A 22736-nucleotide genomic window follows, 5' to 3' on the forward strand; every position below is an offset into this window, starting at 1 on the left:
GAAAGGAGAGAGATGCCAGGCCATGGGGTTGAGCGGGAAGGAAGGAAGGAAGGAAAGGAGAAGAAAGATGCCAGTACATATGGGAAGAGGTGGAGACAGAAAAATGGAGAGGGGGGTGAAGCTGAAAATGAATCCTGTTCAAAAAAGACAAGGGGCACAGGACAAACAGTTTATTGAAGGGACATAGAAAGAGGGAATATGCCATATGGAAGAAAGAGAGAGGGTGGACACTGGATGGAAAGGGCAGAGGGGGCAGTGGATGGAAGGGGCGAAAGAGAGGGTGAACAGTAGATGGAAGGGGGAAGAGAGAAGGGTACAGATGCTGAATGGAAGTGTGGGGGAGAAGGGGGACAGACACTGAATGGAAGTGTGGGGGAGGGGGATTCAGACATTAAATGGAAGGGGGTGATAGGGGAACACACCCTGGAAGAATGTGGGGAAGAAAAAGAAAAAAGGACACATGGTGGACTGGGGGAAGAGGATACAGTTAGATACTGGAAGTGGTGAGGGAAAGAGGTAGCAAGCTATAGGTAGACACAATGAAAGAGGGAAATTGAGGACTGAATAGTAAGAAAGAATTTAGACAGAGGCAGAAAATAAATTGAGAAGGAAGAACAGGGCAGAACAGTAGGAAGGGAGCGGAGAGAGAGATGCCAGAGCAGGGGAGAAGGGGAGGAGACAGATACCAGACTTGGGAGGAGGAAAAAAGGAAAGGAGGAAGGAGACAGATACCAGATCTGAGGGGAGGAAAGGAGGTGAGAGAGAGATGCTAAAATTTGCTGAGAGGGAGGGAGGGGGAGATGGGAGGGAGAGGCAGACAGTTTCTGGAAGAGGCATAGAAAGAGAGAAAATGCCATATGGAAGAGGCAGAGAGATGGCAGACAGTGGATGGAAGGAAGAGAATGATGAGAAGATGAGGAAAGCAGAAACCACACAACAAAGGTAGAACAAAAAAATTCTATTTGTTTTATTTATTTATTTTTGCTTTAGGATAAAGTATTATTATAGCTATATTGATAATCATTTATTAATAGAAAATGGAAATAAGGTGATCCTGTTTATTGAACTAATTTTAATACATTTTTTACTAATTCAGAGACCATAACTCCTTTCCTCAGGTCAGGACAGGGATACTGTAACAGCAGCAGTATAGTTTACTGACCTGAAGAAAGAGGTTTTAACCTCTGAAGCTAACTGAGAAATATATTAGTCCAATAAAATGACGGACATTAAATTTTCTTACTGCCATGCCCCATGCCTCCTGCTCAAATGCAAAATATACATTGGTGGGCTTCCCAAAGCCCTTCCAGCTGAAGCTCTTTTCCTCTAGAAAGGAATGGGGGATTTGTTCAGAGATGTTTGTAGGTTGCATAGAAGAAAAACTGAACACTGGCACTGGTATGGCAATCTTTGTTGTTTGTTGTGAATTTTAAAATAAAAGAAATAAAGTGGAAATAAAGAAGTAAATAAGAAAATGGGCAAATAAATGGGGTGGGGAAAGGGCATAGTGGGGAGGGGAGGGGCAGGAGGCCCAGTGTACTTGTGTGCCTAGGGGCCCTCGACGAATTAATCCTGCCCTACTTGTTTGCATTTCATTTCATTTTTTTCTATTTTCAACCAAGTTGAGATATTGTCAAGCTTATCATTTAAAGCAAAGATGGCTAATGGTTATGTTAGATCTAGAGTAATCAGTAATTCTAATGATTTGAATTAGAGTGGCTTAATGTGCCATAAATATATTAAATAATGGCTGTGACAATGATCCTTGTGATAAAGTAAACTGAAACATAAAGTTATGCCATTATCTGGAGTGGAACCATGATAGGTCTATGGACACAATGTCTATACCAACGTTAATATCTTAAATTGTATTCTCTAAGTGACCAGCAACTAGTGAAGGCGCTAGTTTGGCACTAGGTTCCACACCCAAGTATCAGCAGTGTGAGCTAATATAGTCGACTGAACAATCTTGGCAAAATGATGTTGACAAAATAGGTCTCATACCGATTTCAGGTGACCTAAACTTAGAAAACATTTTCTACCTTGATTATTTTATCTGTTGCCAAAAAGATAACATAGAATCTAGTGTTATACCCAATATTCTTGATGATTTTTCAATAGACAAGGTTTCTCCAGGGGCTAAAACAATATTATTAGGGAGTTTCAAACAATCAGGTCCTAATCGCAACAATTTATACTTCACATGGTTTAACTTCATCATGGTCATTGTTGACCACTGTAACAATCTGGTAATAGAAGAACAAATATTTGAGGTCAAATTAAGGGGGGTCTTTTACTACGGCGTGCTAGACGATTTAGCGTGCGCTAAATGCTAACGTGCCCATTATATTCTATGGCTGCATTAGCATTTAGCATGTGCTAAATCGGCTAGCGCACCTTAGTAAAAGACTCCCCTAAGTGTGGTTCCTGCCTAACTCTGAAAACTGCTACAGTCTGACTTACACTATTCAGACAAACAAAGATGTATCTCTCAATGGGGCATACAGATTAAACATTAAGGGCCAAATTCTGCAAAGTGCACCTAAATTTGGACATAGTTTGGACGTCCTCATTAGGCGCACTTTGTAGAATCGCACTTAAGAATGCTAAGTGGTGCTCAGCATCAGGAGGATGTCTACCTTTTAAGTCGTCCTTTTTCAGAATCGGGGGTTTTTTTAGGCGGGAGTTAGACATCCAATAAATGTCCTTAATGTTATAATTCTGATGTTATTAGAATGGCGAATTTATGCTATTTTTTATTATAATTGTAAAATGTTTGCACCATACCATTTTTTTTCCATCTCTACTCACTCTGAATCAAGGATCCTTGTTACATCCCAATCTGCAATCTCTGCCCTTAACAGCTTAGTACCTCTCGACCTGACCTCAATAGATTTCAATCTTTTAGACCCAGTACAAGCCATTATAGCTGCTTCCAGAAAGCCTTCTACTCAGCACTGCAATTGACTCAAATGGATGTGCTTCACTTCGTGGTGTCATCTCCATCACCTGGATCCTTCCACACCTTCTATTCCTTCAGTATTAGACTACCTTTTCCATTTATCCAACTCTGGGCTTACGACCACTTTGGTCAGAATTGACTTCAGTGCTATTAGTGCTTACTATGCTCCTTTCAACAATAAACCTCTGGCTACTCTGCTTGTTTCCTGGTTTATGAAATGACTCCTGAACTTGAAACCTCCACTAAAACCACCTCCAGTTGTCTGGGATCTCATATGGTTCTCAGCAGTCTGATGAAGCCACCATTTAAACCTTTGGCATTTGCTCATCTTAAGTTTCTAACTTCCAAAATGGTCTTCATAATCTCTGTCACTTCTGCTTGTCAAGTGAGTGAACTTCAAGCACTTGATTGCGACCCACCTTTTACAGTATTTCATCATGCCAAGATGGTTCTCAGAACTCATCCTAAATTCCTACCCAAGGTATTCACAGAATTTCATTTGAATCAATCCATTGTGCTTCCAGTCTTCTTTCCAAAGCCTCATTCTCTCCCTGGAGAAACTGCTCTTCATACATTGGACTGTAAGCGTGCCTCGGCTTACAATTTATAAAGAACTAAGCCACACAGGACTTCACCTCAAGTGTTCATCTCTTTTGATCCTAACAGGTTGGGCCTGCCTGTAACCAAACAAACTATTTTCACATGGTTAGCGGCCTGCATTTTCTTCTGGTATGCTCAGGCTGGGCTGTAGCTTTAGGGACGTGTTACAGCACATAAGGTCTGAGCTACGGCAGCATCCGTGGCTTTTTTTGCATTCCACTCCTGTTGAAGATATGTTCATCTCTTTTGATCATAACAGGATGGGCCTGCCTGTAACCAAACAAACTATTTTCACATGGTTAGCGGCCTGCATTTTCTTCTGCTATGCTCAGGCTGGGCTGCAACTTGAGGGACATGTTACAGCACACAAGGTCCGAGCTATGCCAGCATCCATGGCTTTTTTGCATTCCACTCCTATTGAAGATATTTGCAAAGCAGCTATTTGGTCCTCAATTCACACATTTACATCTCATTACTGTCTAGAATCCTATTCCAGATGAGATGGTCGTTTTGGCCAAGCAGTTTTACAGAATTAATTTTCTTCCTAATGGCCAACTCTCTCACCATCTTATTCAGTAAGCCAGGGAGTCCCACATGCGAGAATATGCTGCCTGCTTATTCAAGGATAAAGCACAGCTACATACTGTAACAAGTGTTATCCGGGGACAACAGACAGATATTCTCACATCCCTCCCACCTCCCCTGGTTGGCTTTTTAGCTTGCCTCCAAAAACCCTGGCCTATATTTCCAGCGCCTGTCTTCCACAGAGGCGTGATTCTCTATAGGGCACCATCAAGTGATTGACATGTGATTGGCAACCATTTTTTAGGTGGCTGCCAATATCAGCACCTTATAGAGAATCTGTGCCTAAATATATGTATATGCTAACAAGATGCCCCAGGAGAAAAGAAACAGATAATTCTGTAACATTACTTTTGCTGTTTTTCCTTCTCCTGTTCCCAAACCACAAATATTATGTTCAGCTTTTAATAGGCAATTTGTAACTGTTAGATGGTTCTTTTTCAATAACTGAAAAAAATATCATGTACTAGACATTCCTCTTTCCTTATAAACATCTGTATCCTACCTGTCACTCATTGACCCTGTTCTTTGCAGTTTTGCTGATCTATTAATTTCCTTAAATAGAATTGATTAATTACCCTATCTGTGATTTCAGAGCTATAAATGTAACCAATTGTACTGCCAGTTTTGGGGAGCCTTGGAAGCAGAGAGATTTCTCTGCTAGTCTCTCGTCTTGTTAACAAGATACCTTATACTAGTTAGATATGTATTAATTTAAGCACTAGGGTTTATATTAATGTAGTTGCCATGATGACTCAATATTGACTTTTCTTTTTATTTATTTATTTTCTAACATTCAATTTTCACTGACTTTAAAAAAAAAATAATGAAGACTAAAGAGGTGCAAACTCTTGAATGTAGAAGTGTTTTTGTTTTTATGTTTATTCAGCAAAGGAGAAGAAAATACAGAGGGATTGAGTCTACTGTATGGGGGAAGAGCCACCCATGCTGAAAGCCCATTTAATTCTAATCTCTAGGAGAGTTGTTCCATCTCAGTGTCACTGGATTATGTTACGTTTGTGTGCCTGACTCAGTCCTGCTTGTTGATAGAAAATATACCTTTTATTAGGGAAAAAAAAGACAAAGAACAATTTGAACTTTTGCAGATCTTTACACAAACTACAAACTAGCAGAATACTGCACCCAAATTAACATAGAACATTGAAGACAAATTAGAAACAGCAACAGACAAAAATTGAACAGAAACACTAATGAATCAGACTCTGATGCAGAGTAACAATGGAGAGAGAAAAATAAAACCAGAAAAACATTTCCTCCTGTAAAAATACAAAGATATCAGAGATGTACATTTTTCAAAATTGACAGATAAAATCAAAGATATCCTACAAACCAATTAGCAAGAAAAACTATATAATCTTAAAGGAAACAGGAGGCATGAGAGCGCTGGGAAATAACTTGCTCTTGACTCAAGATCACATCTTCACTTATACAAATGATATCTTCATTCTCTGCATAGCCAAAGAATCCTTCAATAGCACCCTAAATTACCTGAAAAATACTATTGACGACTTAAGTATCTAGATGATGAGAAACTTCCTTAAACTAAACAAACCTAAAGCACAGTTACTTACTGTAACAGGTGCTATCCAGGGACAGCAGACAGATATTCTCACATGTGTGGGTGATGTCAGCCACGGAGCCTGGTATGGACAGTGCACTATCACTTTAAACTTGATAAGAAGCTTCAAGACTGCTCACACCTCAAATGAGCAAGTGCTTTCCCACCCAACGTCAGCTCATGGTTCCTATTGGCGAACATAGAATTTTGGAAGAGGCAGCACCCAAAATTGTCCATGGTGTGGCCTTCTCTTCCTGGTGGAGCAGTAGCATATACTTTGGTACTGGAAGATTATTTTAAGAGTAGATTCCACCAATAAAAACTGATGTGTCAGTTGCAGCTTATCAAAGCCAGGACAGGATTGTATAAAGAATCTATCTTCCTTGGAGCTGTAGGAAGAGTGAGAGGAGTCTCCTAGTTTTTAAAAAAAGCCTCCTTAAGAAGATTATGTAAAGGCAATTTAAGGAGCTCTTCAGGAGGTTCATCAGAGTCTAACATCTCAAGAAGCTCTGCACTGGGCTCAATGTCTGACTCCAGCTTAACAGGCAAAGTTTTCTCCATCTGTCTGATGAATTTGGTGAAAAAATCCTTCTGGAGGAGATGGATCTATGGGATGCCATATGACACTGGAGCAGATAAGGTGGATTCAAGATCATAATCAGTGTCTCTTTGAGAAAGATCAGAATCAACATCTGGAACTCCAGGAGATTCTCTATAGAAAGGAGAAGAAGGATGCTTCTTTGGCTGAGAAGTGCAATGACTGAGAAGGGCTCCTTCGATGACAGTACCAGTCAGATGAAGAGAAAGATGAAGTGGGTCGAGAATGTCTATGTCCTGATTTGCATTAAGAGGAATGGGAATTGATATCAAGCGATGCATGCTTAGATTTAGAGGAGCAAGCATCAGAACCATGCAATCTTGATGTCCGTTGAAGCTTCAATGGAGAGCTGGAGTCGGTACCCTTGGGCCTCGATGTACCATGCTCAGGCTGAGCTGGTGCTGAGGGAGTCGATGTAAGCACTAGTGATATAAGCAGCTTAAACAGGTCACTGAGCTCCCTCTGAAAAAAAACTCCTTCAGTTGGTCCTGGATGGACTACACCGGTACCATTGGCTTAAAAGCTGGTACCATCAGTACTGCAGGGTGTCGAGAGGTGGTTGACCCTCAATGAGGAAACACACCCTATAGGAGACACAGCCTGCACAGAAGGAGATCGATGATGGCATTGGCATTTGGCATGTATTAAGGGAATCAATGCTGATGATGCCTGCGACGCTGGTGGAATAGAGGACGGTTTCTTAGGAACTGCTGGTACTGACGACATGGATTTGGCCATGGCTGGTCCAAACAACTTCTCCTGCTGAATGCGTTGAACCTTAAAAGAGTGCTTTTGCAGCATAGAACAGTGAATACAAGTATCTACTCAATGCTCTGGGCCCACTGAATTTACCCACTGTGTGGATCAGTGATGGAGATGGCCATTGGCAATGAGTGTACTAGTTGAACCTGGCAGAAGGCCTTGACATGTGAGGAAAAATCTCAGTGGCTAAATAAAAAAACTCAATGATTGCACCTCAAGATGAAAACCAGTGAGAAAAACACCAAAGCTAGGCCCAACTGAGGAAAACAAAAATATAAACATGTATTATTATTATTATTATTATTTTTAAAAAAGAACTGAAGAAAGCAATTTTATTAAAGAAAAACAAGCCAAAGGGCAATGTGACTTGGACAGAGTTCAAAACACAACTTCTTCACTCTGCGGAGAACGAAAAACTGAGGAACCCTGAGTCGACATCGGGCAGGAAGGCACTCACGCATGTGTGGAGCGGGCAGTCTCAAAGCTTCTTATCAAGTTTAAAATGACATACGAACATAAGAATAGCCTCACTGGGTCAGACCAAAGGTCCGTCAAGCCCAGTAGCCTGTTCCTATGGTGGCCAATCCAGGTCACCAGTACCTGGCCAAAACCCAAGGTGTAGCAATATTCCATGCTATCAATACAGGGCAAGCAGTGGCTTCCCCCTTGTCTTTCTCAATAACAGACTTTGGACTTTTCCTCCAGGAACCTGTCCAAAGCTTTCTTAAAACCAGCTATGCTATCCGTTCTTACCACATCCTCTGGCAACGCGTTCCAGAGCTTAACTATTCTCTGAGTGAAAAAAAAAAATTCTTCCAATTGGTTTTAAAAGTAATTCCGTGTAACTTCATCGAGTGTCCCCTAGACTTTGTAATTTTTGACGGAGAGAAAAATCAATCCACTTGTACCCATTCTTCTACACTCAGGATTTTGTAGATTGTCTGTACTGGGTTCCATGGATGACATCACCCATAAATGTGAGAATATGCTGCCTGCTTGTCCAAAGATAAAACAAGAATATAATGGTTTGGAGACTATAACTCACTGCCTAGCACAGAAATAGAACTGTCCACAGGTGAGAGTCTAAAGATAGAAAATACCTCCAAAGTACTGGGCGTTATACTAGACTTGAACTTAACCTTTAACACACACACATCACCTCTGTAGCGAAAAAATTCTTCTTTAAGATGAGGCAACTGAGAACAATTAGACCAGTCCTTACTGAGACTAGTTTAAGGACAGTAGCATGGTCCTAATACCATATCTGGACTATTGCAACTCACTATATTATGGCATTACAGAAAAAGAACACAAGAAACTACAACTACTATAAAACAAGACTAATTCTCAAAAGTCCACTATTAGAACAACTACATTGGTTGCCGAAGAACAAGAGAATCCAGTGCAAGATAGACTGCGTGGTCCACAAAGCAATCTATGGAGAAAACTAAGAGGGACTAACTTCTGATATTAAAGTCCCACACTCATTTAATTTATGCACTACACAACCCTACAAACTATCCTTCCCAACACCTCAAGTATTGTGGAAGAAGATATTTGAAGCTACCTTTGAATACCAGGGACCTCTCATTTAGAACAAACTACCAATAAACCTGACAACCCACTATCTACCTTAAATTCCGGAAGAAACTAAAGATGCACCTCTTCTCAATATAACCACTTTTGATAAAGTTCCTCATGAAAGGCTCCTGAGAAAATTAAAGAGTCTTGGGATAGGTGGCAAAGTTCAGTTATGGATTAGGAATTGGTTATCGGATAGAGAACAGAGGTTAGGGTTAAATGGGCATTTTTCTCAATGGAGGAGAGTAAACAGTAGAGTGCCACAGGGGTCTGTACTGGGACCGGTGCTATTTAACTTATTTATAAATGATCTGGAAACTGGACCAATGAGTAAGGTGATTAGATTTGCAGATGACACTAAACTGTTCAAAGTTGTTACAATGCATGCAGATTGTAAAAAAATTACAGGTGGACCTTAGGAAATTGGAAGACTAGGTGTGATGAAATTTAATGTGGACAAATGCAAAGTGATGCAAATTGGGAAGAATAACCTGAATCACAGTTACTGGATGCTAGGGTCTACCTTCGGGGTTAGCACCCAAGAAAAGGATTTGGGTATCATTGTAGACAAATACGATGAAACCTTCTGCCCAATGTGTGGCGGCGGCCAAAAAAGCAAACAGGATGCTAGGAATTATTAAAAAATAGATGGTTAACAAGACTAAGAATGTTATAATGCCCTTGTATCACTCTATGGTGCAACCTTATCTGGAGTACTGCATTCAATTCTGATCTCCTTATCTCAAGAAAGATATAGAAAAGGCTCAAAGAAGAGCAATCAAGATGATAAAGAAGATGGAACTCCTCTCATATGAGGAAAGACTAAAAAGGTTAGGTGTCTTCAGCTTGGAAAAGAGATGACTGAAGGGAGATATGATTGAAGTCTACAAAATCCTGATTGGAGTAGAATGGGTACAAGTGGATCGATCTTTTCGCTCCGTCAAAAATTACAAAGACATGGGGACACTCGATGAAGTTACAGGGAAATACTTTTAAAATCAATAGCAGGAAATATTTTTTCACTCAGAGAATAGTTATGCACTGGAATGCATTGCCAGAGGTTGTGGTAAGAGCAGATATTATAGCTAGTTTTAAGAAAGGTTTGGACAATTTCCTGGAGCAAAAGTCCATAGTCTGTTATTGAGAAAGACATGGGGGAAGCCACTGCTTGCCCTGGATCGGTAGCATGGAATATTGCTACTCCTTGGTTTTAGCCAGGTACAAGTGACCTGGATTGGCCACCATGAGAATAATGGGGAATTCCCTCTGCTGCATCACTGATGTCATCAGTAATGCGGCACACGGAAGACCCCGGCGAGAAGGCCGCAAAGCAGCCTGTTTAGAGTGTTGCTGACCCAACGCTGCTCTGGAGGAAGGTATTTATGGCTCGCGGTCGGCAGGGTTCAGATGGGAGGGAAGGATGGAGGGTCAGCGGGAATTCAGCTGCGTGGCGGGGGACAGGTGCTCAAGGGTTCTGCTGCACAAGGGATGGGAGGGAGAGAGGGAAGGATGGAAGCTGGGCAAAGGTTCTGCTGCACGAAAGATGGGAGGGAGGGAAGGATTGTAGCTGGGCAAGGGTTCTACTGCACAGGGGGATGGGAGGGATGGAGAGATAGAAAAATGCTATAGAGGGAAGGCACAAGGGGATGGGTGAGAAGGGAGGAAAGATGATGTACATGTGGAGGAGAGAAAGAAAAGAGGAAGAATTGGGGTGAAGGAGAGGAAGGGAGAGATGATCATGTACATGAAAAAAATAAGCCCTACCCCGAAAATAAGACCTAGTGCATTTTTTGGGCCCAAAATGAATATAAGACACTATCTTATTTTCACGGAAACACGGTAGTAGTTCAGAAACACTAGTGGTCACCAGCAGGGCAATAGCATGGACTTTTCCTTCTTCCCCACCCCTATCCCGGCCACACATCCGAAATGTGGGCAACAGACACAGTGACACATTCTTTTCAGAAAAAAAAAAGTTAAATTTTATCAGTCTAATTAAATTTTTAGGTACTTTAGGGATCCTTCTACTAAAGGGGTGTAAAATTTTTAATTTATCATATGGTTAACACAAAAATTACCAGGCAATATGTACAAAGGCTATGCAGTTAAAGCAGGAGGCATGGCCACCACTGCTTTGAATTTATTGAACAGGACAGAGGCTTATGTTATCTCCCAGATACTATAAATGGCGTATAAAAACTACGCACTATTCTGAGATGTACATGTAAACAAATTGACTAATGAGCCAATTAGTGCAAATAATTGGGCGCTAACAATCAATTATTAGAATTATTTGATAACAATTTGGATTTGAATGCATCTTGCTAAGCGCTATTCTATAAAGATCCGCATACATATTTTTTAGAATGCAACTCAAAAAGTGATGTGGGCAAGAAAGGGACATGAGCGGATCAAGAGTGTTCACTAAAGATGTGTGCAATATTACTGAATATCATGGGTCCATGCCAAACATACATGCCAGAATCTAAACTGTTTATAGAATAACACTCTGCATGGATTTTTTTTTTGTACTCAAATTTGGTTGCCATTTAATGAACTACAGTATATGCAATGCCTTAAAGCATGAGAATAATACCCACACTAATATACCCACACTAAAATAAATAAATCAGAAGGCACCAAGCAACAGTGGTGGCATATCCTACACCCATAACCTATTTCCCTTTAAGTCGTCATCCCCTTTCCACCCCAACTCTTGACACAAGTCCCCTGGTCAACCACACTTATCCTTCCCAATAATGGCAATAGCTGTCCTCCCCCCCCCCAATCTTCAAAATGATGTTAATGGATCATACCAATATGAACCCTGTCCACCTCCAGTCCTGCTCCCTGCCAATTAAATGCTCTACCTTCACAGTCCTCCCCAAAACCTACCTGTAGATCTGGCAGTCCAAAAATGTAAAAATAAACCCTTTCTGCTGCTGCCCTGGTTAATACCAGACTCCTAGCAATAGTCTCACAGTACTACCACAAGAGATCCTCCTACAATATATAGAAAAATGATCCTTAGTAGTAATACCACAACAGTACCACTAGGGCTCTGGCACCATATTGGAGAAAAGGAACCACTGCAACCTATGGATACATATTTGCATTGCTAGACCCCCTAGGAAAGTAGGGCATGAGGGCAGGGATTTAAGTGGCAGTGGCAAGATTTTTCTAGAGGTGAATGGGTTTGTACTGGCAGGGTCCACCGTGAGAATCAGGGGAGTTATTGCCAGCATTAGGGAGCTCAGAGGAGAGGTTGATGGGGGGGAGGAGCTGATGATTGTATAAGAGGTTGAGGTGGGAAGAGAGTTAACTTAGGGCCAGCAATCAGACAACACCAGGGGTGCACTGAACTCCATCCACACTACTAGATTACCATTAGCACAGCTGCATTTTGAAATCTAATTTAGAGTAACTACCTGTGCACTGTCTGTCATTGCTAGCCATATCTCTGGCCACCCAAATAGTACCCAGATCTAGCTTACATCCAACATTAGCCAACTAACATGGGGTTTTTATTGCAGTGGCTGCCTTTTTATTACTGGAGGTGGTAGACTAGATCCGTACTATTGATGACCAAGTGGTAAATTCCAAGTTAGTTACTTAACACAGCTTGGTAGATGGCAGACCCCATAATTTCATGGCATCTACTCAAAATTAGCTAATTAGAATAATTCTGTATTACTTCCTAAAGCAACAGAGGATTAAAACAGTAAGCAAGCCTGCTAGAAAATCACCTAACTTCAATGAAAAAGTGACAGTAATTACATATGTGGAGGGGCATAATCAAAAGATATGTCTAAGTCCGTTTTGGGCCTAAGTTGCTAGTCGCCCAAAGTCGGCAGTGTCTAAAGTCCATTCTCGAAAAATATATCCCAATTTTTTTTTTCCTGAAAATCGTCTAATTATGTGTCTACCCATTTGATCGGCCAGACCACTAAGTCGTCTATCTTTATATCCCATGCTCGTCCCAAAAAATCATCCAAGTCAAAAACACCTAGAAAAAGACCTTTTGGACATGGGAGGGGCCAGCAAAGTGATGGACTGGACACCCAGACATGGCAACAAAGTAGTGGGGCACCTTACAGGGCCCTGCTGCAAACTTCACAAAAAGGGTGCCATATAAACATCTCATCACAACTCCCTCATGGTGAGCCCCCCAAAATCTACTAGACCCACCTGTCTACAACCCCAATAGCCCTTATGGCTGCAGGTGGCGTCTATATGGCAGTACAGCAGGGTTTGGGGGTGCACATGTTTCACCATGAATGCAATGGTTAGAATAGCTTATGGGCCTGGGTCCTCCTCTCTATGGGTCACTAGCCCACCCCCCAGACTACTTAAGTCATGTCTGTGCTGCTCTACTAGGTTTTCCTATGCTAGCTGCTGATGTTCTGGAGGCAGATATGTAAATTTTTTATTCTGCTTTTTAAGGAGGTGGGGGGGATCAGTGATCATTGGGGGAGTGTGTGGGGGTCTCTACTTTGGGTCTATAGTGGTTATCTGCTCACTTTGGAGACCTACTGGGCACTTCTGAACCATGTTTTAGTTAGATTGTGAGCCTTCGGGACAGTAAGTTTCAAGTTTCAAGTTTATTTCTGTTTTTGATTAATCGCCTATATTGATTTCTAAGCGATGTACAAAGTACACTAAAATACAATAAAGAAACTTAATACAATAACAATGTTTTCCAGTTCTGATTGACATGAGTAATAGGAAGGCAGGTAAAGTTACATTTTTGGGTATGGTGAAAAAAAAGGGAAGAACAAAAGGAGGGGTATAAAATTTACCAAAGCACTTTTCATAAACATTAATTAATCGTCTGTTATTTAAAGATTAAAAGCATCCTTAAATAAGTAGGTTTTTAAAAAGTTTTTAAACGTTGCCATATCTTGTTCTGTTCTAATGTACTGGGGGAGAGTATTCCACCATTGTGGCCCCGCGACAGTGAGCATGTCAGCCCTACGTGTCCCTATGGTCCTTAATGATGGAACTGTTAATAAACTTTGCTCAGAAGAACGCAGAGCTCGTTGAGTTTTATAAGGAATCAAAGATTTTGATATAAATTGCGGTTCGCTAGAAGAAAGGGTCTTGAAAATTAAAAACATGAGTTTATATATATATGTAAGGGAATTTTTTTAAGTACCTTCTTACTTCTCATTTATAATCTTAATGTATATTTTCTTCAAACCGCTTAGAACCTAACGGATGTAGCGGTATATAAGAAATAAATTACATTACATTACATTAAACCTGGTTTTTCATGGCCCACGTTCCGCCCTCTCTCCTCCTAAAATGCCCCTTTTAATTCTGGAACGCAGACAGAGGGGAGACATGATCGAGACATGATCGAGACGTTCAAATATGTCACAGGCCGTATCGAGGTGGAAGAGGATCTCTTTTTCCTTAAAGGACCCACGGCAACAAGAGGGCATCCGTTGAAAATCAGGGGTGGGAAATTTCATGGCAACACCAGAAAATATTTCTTCACCGAAAGGGTGGTTGATCGCTGGAATAATCTTCCACAACAGGTAATTGAGGCAAGCAGCGTGCCAGATTTTAAGAAAAGATGGGATTGGCATGTGGGATCTCTTCATGGAGGTAGTTAGGGGGTGGGCCATTAGTGTGGGCAGACTAGATGGGCCGTGGCCCTTTTCTGCCGTCATGTTCTATGTTTCTATGTTACAGCAGCACTGAAAGGGCCTAGGTACTTTACTAACCACAGTGGAGCCAGTCACCATTAATCTCAATCCTTCTGCTTCTGGTTCTAAGATACTAATGTTTAGGTATGTCCATTCAAGGGCAGGAGAAGGATAATTCATTAACTGCTGCTTCTGTACAGAGTATCTACAAACTAAAATAACTAAAAGCAAAGAGTCCAAAAATTTAGAAAATTCTGCATGATTCAATATATATTTCATGGAATCACACTGGTTTTGTTTCCATCATAATATTCTGAGATGTATATCTCTTTGTTTGTGCTCAGGAGCAATTTTATATGCTTCTAAGGCTAACTTTCCTTGGGAATGAAAATAATCTTAATCTGAACCCAAATCTAAACTTTTTTGTTCTTACAATCACTTCCTCTCTGCTACCTGCTACAATGAGAACATAATACAGGAAGCTCTGGCAACCTCCAATTTACAGCTTTGGGCAATGCAATCAAACAAAGGTAGAAGCTGAAATAAAACGTACATTTAATTACTAATTATGGGACTGATGCAGAAAGCTTGAGTCAGAGCTGTACACTGATAGGTGAGTTCACAGCTTCTAATGCACATGTAATGCCCAATTTTTGCTTCTACATGCTGTAAGCAAACTATATGCAAATTATATCCATGTAGAATTTGTGTTCAAATCAGAGACAGCACATTGGATACATGTGCATATAGATAGATAGATAGATAGAAGCACACATCTGCTGTAATGTTATTCTAAGCGTAAGTATAAGCATTACAGACATGTGAATGCAATACAAAGACTGTTCCAATATTTTTCTGTTCAGATCAGATCATCTTTACCCATGTTCTTCATGGAAGGCACAAAAAAAGTGTAGCTATTGTTCTGCTTGTAGCAAAAAGAAGGAGCCATACTCAGATCTGGTGAGGAAGGGATGGTAGATGGCATAAACAGATTTACTAGACAGGCCATATGGTCTATGTCTGCCTCTATTTTTCCATGTTTCTATGGTGTTCAAGTTCCTGCAAGTCTTCTGTGCAATTCTCTCCATCGGGTGAGAATAACCAATAGCCTCATTATCAGTGATTTTAATATGATTTGCACTGCTGCCTAATGCTAGGTGTTACTCAGGATTACCTTCAGTGGAATAGCCCTTTTCTGCATCTTGCGCCCAAAAAATTATGCACAGGCATCGTTCAAACTGTGCATCTCCATCTGTGCTAGCTTTCTGTATCAGTCTTTAAATGAGATAATTATGGAGGATCTCTTTCTGTCTGATATACCACAATTTCTCTTTTTAATATTTCATTTCCCGATATATTATTGGAGAATGGTGAAAACTAATAAGAGTTGAAATTGTGTACCTTATTTGAGCGTAAAGACACTCGCCCTCCACATCGCGCGCAGAATTTTGTTTGGCAATAAGAACAGTTATGGCCACAGCCATCAGCAAATTTTGTTTTGTGGCAGATTCCACAGGTAGGGGCATCACCCTTCTGTTCCTGCTGCTGCTGTGCTTCTTCACCCATCTTCTTCACCTGTTCTTTATACATCTCAAACTGCTGGTGCAATTTTCTGTGAATGAGAACAATTAACATAAAATATAAAGTACAAATCTCCTCAAATTATCTGCCAAATGAGAAATACAAAAACATGGTAGGAAAAAAACAGCAGAGAAGTCATACTTCATGACAATGCCATGTAATGAACTACATAAGGTGTTCCTGATATTCTATTAATTTGCAGACAGACCTACCTTTCCTTTTTAGTTTAACCAGGCATATATAAAGGGTTGTGCATTTCCTAAACTCTACCAGAAAAGAAAACATGTTTTTTTATAGTGGATTCTACAAGCAACTTATTAACCAGATAAAGTCTGAACAAAAAATGTGTCAATAACAGAAGAGGTCAAGTTTGATATAATTCACAATCTGACTAATGCATTTAGCTAACTTACCATTGTTCAGTATTGTGCTAGCAGTCATCACACAAGAATAATTCCTCAACAGATGAATATAATGTCAGTGCTCAATGTCAGTGGGTGGACTTAGGGCAGGCTTAACTTGGGCGTCACATTGATAATCAAACCTTTTCCAAGATGTCCTGGACAGAACTTAGACGTTCGGAGCTAGACCTATTTTAGAAGCGTCCAAGGCCTAGATGCACTAAGAAGATCGGTAAGACCATGTGGGTCTGCTCCAATCCAATTTTGGAGCCAATTCAAAACAAGCTATTAATAAACTAAAAAGTTTGCATGCAAATGATTCACGCAGAGGTTCGTCGTAATCCCCGACTCTCCCATCCGATTGATGGCTGAGAAAGCGACACTCACACATGCGCAGAGCCAGAAGGGGAAGCCTGATCAGCTGAGAGGCAAGGGAAAGCCTCCTGCATTCAGCTGTTCGGGGCAGGAAACCTTTTCTTTTTTTTAATGGGCACAGATGCTATGCGTATTACACATATACAATATCTGCCCCATTAAAAAGAAAAAAGTACCCTCCCTCACCAATAATGGCCCTCCCCGACGAACCATCACCATGAACCAACCCTCCTCCCCCGTGGCAGCGAAAATGGCAGGAGGAATACCCACTTCCTCCTGCCATGCAATCTGTCCCAGCCCCACATGAAAGAAAATTGGCAGAAGGGAAGCATACTCCCTCCTGCCAATGGAAGCCACCAGAACTATCTGCTATCCTCCCCCTTCCCCCCCCCCAAAAAAAAAATAGGCTGGAGGGATGCTCACTCCCTCCTGCCACCAGATGCCCCCCAGAACTCCCCCCTTACTTTTTCCGTTGGAAGGAGGAGAGAAGTACAGTCCCTCCTCCTTCAATGCCCACAGATCCTAAATGGTAGGCCTTCCCTCTTCGGTGCATCAAGTGGAGGGGCCTTGGGCTCCTCCCTCTGTATCCCATGTAATGCATGGAAAGGTCCTGATTGGCTCAGATACCTACATGGAGGGGCCTTAGGCATCAGACAATCTGGGCTTTGGACTCCTCCCCATGCATTACATGATGCACCGAGGAGAGAAAGCCCACCATTTAGGATAGATGGGCCTTGAAGAAGGAGGGACCATTAGTTCCTCCTCCTTCCAATGGACAAAGATATGAGGAGGGGTCAGGGGAGCATCTGGTGGCTGGAGGGCGTGGGCATCCCTACTTTTGGGGGGGAAGTTTGGGAGGGGAGGTCCCCCTGCAGAATCAGGGGGACCTCTGTTGGCAGGAGGGAGTGGGCTTCCCTCCTGCCAATTTTCTTTTGGGTGGGGATGGGGAGATACCATGGCAGGAGCGAGTGAGCATCTCTCCTGCCAATTTTCTTTCACAGGGGAGTAGGCCATTTTTGCTGCTGCGCTGGGGGGGAGGGTTGGCATGGCAGGAGGAAGTGGGCATTCCTCCTTCTGTTTTCACTGCCATAAGGAGGGGGGTCAGTTTGCAGTGTTGGTGCTTCGGGGAGGGCTGTCATTGGTGGGGGGGGTGATCTTTTTTCTTATGGGGCAGATATTGTGAATGTGTAACATGTACAGTATCTGTGCCCAGTAAAAAAAAAAAGGACTAAACAGTCTTGACCAGTTGCTTTTTTTGGATCGCTATAAGCAATCACTTTTTTTAGTGCATTGGGAAGCCATGTTAAAGCATCAATTGCTCTACTAGTTTGCATGCAATTTTAATATTAATGAGCTTATTTGCATGGTTGGATCAGGAAATGAGCGATGATGCAGAAAACCACATGGTGAGCCATTTTTCTGCATTGGGTCAGCAAATGTGATCATTGCTAAAGCTGTCAAAGCAGGTTTAGCGACGATCGCTGGCTTTAGTACATCTGAGCCTAAGTGCCAAAGAGGTACTCAAACAGATCAGACGATCAATGGATATATTAAGTTATGATACCCCCCTGCTCACTAACTCCCTCCCACCCCAAAAAAAATCTGAATGAAAAAATACATACCTGTCTCTAAAGCAGCAGCATTTGGCATGGGAAAGCCTAATTGAGCATCACACAGGTGTCTTAAGTAACTTAGTGGATGGGCTAGTGAACCTTAGAGAGAAAGACCCAGGCCCATAAACCACTCTAACTACTACATTTATGGTGGAAAGTGTGAACCCACTAAAACCCTACTCTACTGTCATATAGGTGCCACCTGTAGCCATGAGGGATACTGGGGTGGTAGATAGGTGGGTCTAGTAAATTTGGGGGGACTTTTGGAGGGCTCAGCATAAAATGATTTTTCCAGTACAGTATATCAGTTTTTCAGCCACTCTCTGGTAATCAACTTTCATTACTGTAATAGTTTACCAAAAACACAGAGATTAGATGTTTACAATTGGTCCAAAATACCATGTTGAAACTAACAGAATCAAAGAAATTTGATCACGTAATCTCACTTCTTCCTATTACTCAGTGGATTCCACTGGAAATCATAGTGCACAAAAGTGTACCATTCTGGCATACCACTATATCTTTCTCAATACCCCTTCCTATACATTCTCTCCAGAACCCTCAGATCCTCTCACTTTAGTCATCCATTTTTTTCAACACATTTGCTTTGATTCTATTCAGTCAAAAGTTTTTTAGTGTCATGGACCTAACCTTATGAAATGTGCTCCCTTCATACTTGAGAGCGCCTTCTAGAGTTTTCAAACTGGCCTCAAAACATTTTCATCATGATGCCTTTGGACCTTAATACTTCTCGCCTTACGTCGAGCTGCCAGAGCATTTTGACTGCTGAACAGGGATGCTGGCTTAGGCCCTATCTTTATCTGTACTATCAGAAATGTAGTTCCTCTTCTTTCTTCTTTTTAAACTCTATTTTATGTAGTATGTAAACCATTCAGAAGGTATTTTTCTCTAGGGCAGTATATCAAATTTTACTAAACATGAATCCTAAAATGTATGGAGGTTACTTCCAGTGCTCACTCCCAGCAAAAGACAAGATTTGATGATAATAAAGATAGCAATGAAACAACAATATTAGCAATTCACTTCTTAGAGATGCAACAGGAAATGAGCTAAAATTAAAAACTATACAAAAAATTAGGTTGTTGAGGAATAGTAACTGGAAAGCAATGGCCACAAATGCCCAGAGTCTAAGCAACAAAAATCAGGATCTGCAAGCCCTGATGTTAGAAGCAGACATGGTTCAATGATTCCCATGGATGGGACCCCAACATACGGGGCTATAATCTCTTTGTGAAGGACAGAGATGGTCGAAAAGGTGGAGGAGTAGCTCTCTATGTAAAGTAAAGACAGATATCCAAGAAATTAAATGCTGGGGGCCTGGGGAAAGGAAGAAACAATATGGATTGTTTTGAAAAGAGAAGATGGAACTTCTATCCACTTGGGAGTTGTCTACAGACCTCTGACTCAACTGCAGCAAATTGTCAAAGATCTGATTATGGATATACAAAAGTTGGAAAAGAAAGAGGTGGTGTTGTTGCTGGGCGATTTCAACCTGCTGGATGTGAACTGGAAAGTTCCATCTGCAGAATCAGAAAGACGTAGGGAAATTATGGATGCCTTTCAAGGGGCTCTGAGGGAAAAAGTGATACTGGATCTGGTGCTCACAAATCGAAAAAGTGTCTCTAATGTCCGAGTGGGGGCCTACCTGGGAAGTAGCGATCATCATACAGTTTGGTTCGATATAGCAGTCAAAGTGGAGGATGGCCACACAAAACTCAAAGTCCTGGATTTCAAACATACAAGCTTTAGTAGCATGGGAGAGAAAGAGCTGATTGGATGGAAGTCATAAGAGAAGTGGAAAAACAGTAGTCCAAGTTGAAAGATGCAATAAAAAGAGCTCTTGACCTTTATGTGAAGAAAATAAAGAAAAAGGAAACCAATATGATTCTCCAAACTAGTGGCGGAAAAAATAAAGGCAAAAGAATTGGCATTCGTGAAAAATAAAAAAAACTCAAGAAGAGGCATACAGAATAGAATATCAGATGAAACTGAAAGAAGTCAAAAGAGAGATACATCTGGCGCAAGCAGAAGAGCAAATGACTATAAATATAAAAAAGGGAGACAAAAATTTTTTTCTGGTATATTAGTGAAAGGAGAAAGACACAAAATGGAATTACAAGACTGAAAGAAGGTATCAACCGCTATGTGGATAGCGGTTAAACAAATACTTCTGTTCGGTAATCACAGAAGAAAACAAAGGAGAAGGACCGCGATTGGTTAGCAAAGTTACACCTGAGAATGGGGTGGATACTGCACCATTCACAGAAGAAAGTGTTTATGAACAACTTGAAAAATAGAAGGTGGACAAAGCTATGGGACCGGACAGGATCCATCCCAGGATATTGAGGGAGCTCTAAGAGGTTCTGGCGGGTCCTTGTAAAAATTTGTTCAATAATCTTTAGAGATGGGAGAGGTACTGCAGGACTGGAGAAGAACGGATGTAATCCCTCTTCACAAAAGTTGTTGCAGAGATGAAGCAAGAAATTACAGGCAAGTAAGCCTCACTCCAGTTATTGAAAAATAATGGAAACGTTGCTGAAGAAAAGGATAGTGAAATTCTTAGATTACAAGATCCGAGGCAACATGTGTTTACTAAAGGTAAATCATGCCAAACAAATCTGATTGAATTATTTGATTGGGTGACCAGAGAATTGGATCAAGGACTTGTGCTAGATGTAATTTACTTAGATTTCAGCAAAGCCTTTGATACAATTCCTCATAGGAGGCTCTTAAACTCCATGGGCTGAAGTTAGGGCCCAAAGTGGTGAACTGGATTAGAAGCTGGTTGACGGACAGATGCCAGAGGGTGGTGGTTAATGGAAATTCGCTTGCAGGGAAAGCTGAGTAGTGGAGTGCCTCAGGGATCAGTGCTGGGACCAATTCTGTTCAATATGTTTGTGAGCGACATTGCTGAAGGGTTAGAAGGTAAGGTTAGCCTTTTTGCAGATGATACCAAGATTTGTAACAGAGTGGAAAACATGAAAAAGGATCTGCAAAAGTTAGAAGAATGGTCTATCTGTCAACTAAAATTCGATGCACAGAAATGCAGAGTGATGCATTTGACGCCACCGTGAAAACGGGCTGCTGGGCTTGATGAACCATTGGTCTGACCCATAATAAGGCTATTCTTATGTTGTTATGAAATCTGAGGGAACTGTATGTGCTGGGATATGAGAGGCTGATAAGCACTGACGGAGAGAGGGACCTTGGGGTGATTGTGGCTGAGGATTTAAAGGCAACTAAACAGTGTGATAAGGCGGTGGCTTTAGCCAGAAGGATGTTAGGTTGCATAAAAATAATAACTAGCAGAAGAAGGGAGGTCATTGGTGAGGCCACATTTGGATTATTGTGTTCCGTTTAGGAGGCTGTATCTGGTGAAGGATATAAAAAGATTTGAAGTGGTCCAGAGGAAGGCGACAAAATGGTAAGGGGTTTGATCCAAAAGAAGTATGAGAAGAGACTAGAAGACCTAAATATGTATACTCTGGAGGCGGGATAGGACGGGCAGGTGGCTCTATGTACTGTATGGGGTTCATAATAAAAAAAAAAAAAAGTCTAAAGAGTGTCCTAAATGGCTACTTGGACGATCAAAAAGCCTGATCGTCCAAGTACCCATAACCAAAGCTGGTTTGTAGACGTATCTAAAAACAGCTTAGGCCTTTCCCCTGCCTCTAAACGCACAGAGAGAAAAGAGGCGTGTTTAGAGGAGGGGAAAGGGCGGGCGGTGGGCCGACCTACACCTAGGCGTACAACAGATATAACCAAAACCGTAGGCAGGTTGCCTAGTCGGCACTTAGACCTTTTTGACTTAGACGAAGTCAAACCAGGTCTAAGTGCCGAAAAAGGGGCCGCTGAGCTGATGGCCGCTGGCGCCATCAGTTCAGTGGCCCAGCAACCTACCCACCGCAACCATCGCGGCAGGAGAGATGGGCCCATGTGCCTAAGGACCTGCCCACAGGAGGGGCCTAAGGCTCCAGGGCCTATTCTGATTGGCACAGACGCCTCAGGCCCCACCTGTGGGCGGGGTTTCTGTCGCCTGGGACAATCCGGCCCCATTCTGGACCCAGCTGGCCTGCCGGACGGGCAGCCTTGGCACCCGTCCATCTGGCCAACTTACAAGTACGGGGAAGGGGTGGGGTTGGAGGTGGGGGGGTCGTGGGGTCAGCTGGGGGGGTCGCGGGTCAGCGTGGGAGGGGGCGATCGGGGTCCTGGGGGGGGTGGTCGTTGGGGGGAGGGGGGTTGTGTCGAGGGCAGGAGGGCCTGGGATCCCTCCTGCCCGTATTGTAGTCGGGGGTGGGGGGTAGGGGTAGTGAGGTTCGCCGGGGCCAGGAGAGCTTGGGCTCTCTCCTAGCTCGTTCCTTTCGGAGGGGGGGGTCGCCGGGGCCAGGAGAGTTTGGGCTCTCTCCTGGCCCGTTCCTTTCAGAGGGGGG

At 42.1% G+C, this 22736-nt stretch overlaps 1 protein-coding gene across 4 annotated transcripts in view; it reads right to left on the minus strand.

Moving 5' to 3' along the window:
• Nucleotides 1-22736, minus strand: part of RIMS2 (regulating synaptic membrane exocytosis 2) — a 1127809-nt gene that overhangs the window by 928195 nt on the left and 176878 nt on the right. For all 4 annotated transcript variants that reach the window (XM_033933083.1, XM_033933080.1, XM_033933079.1 and 1 more), the window contains one exon: nt 15717-15927. In XM_033933083.1, coding sequence (XP_033788974.1) covers nt 15717-15927 — 211 coding nt within the window. The remainder of the gene's footprint in view (nt 1-15716; nt 15928-22736) is intronic.

This window comes from Geotrypetes seraphini, chromosome 2, assembly GCF_902459505.1.
Source record: "Geotrypetes seraphini chromosome 2, aGeoSer1.1, whole genome shotgun sequence".
In the NCBI taxonomy this organism is placed as follows: Eukaryota; Metazoa; Chordata; class Amphibia; order Gymnophiona; family Dermophiidae; genus Geotrypetes; species Geotrypetes seraphini.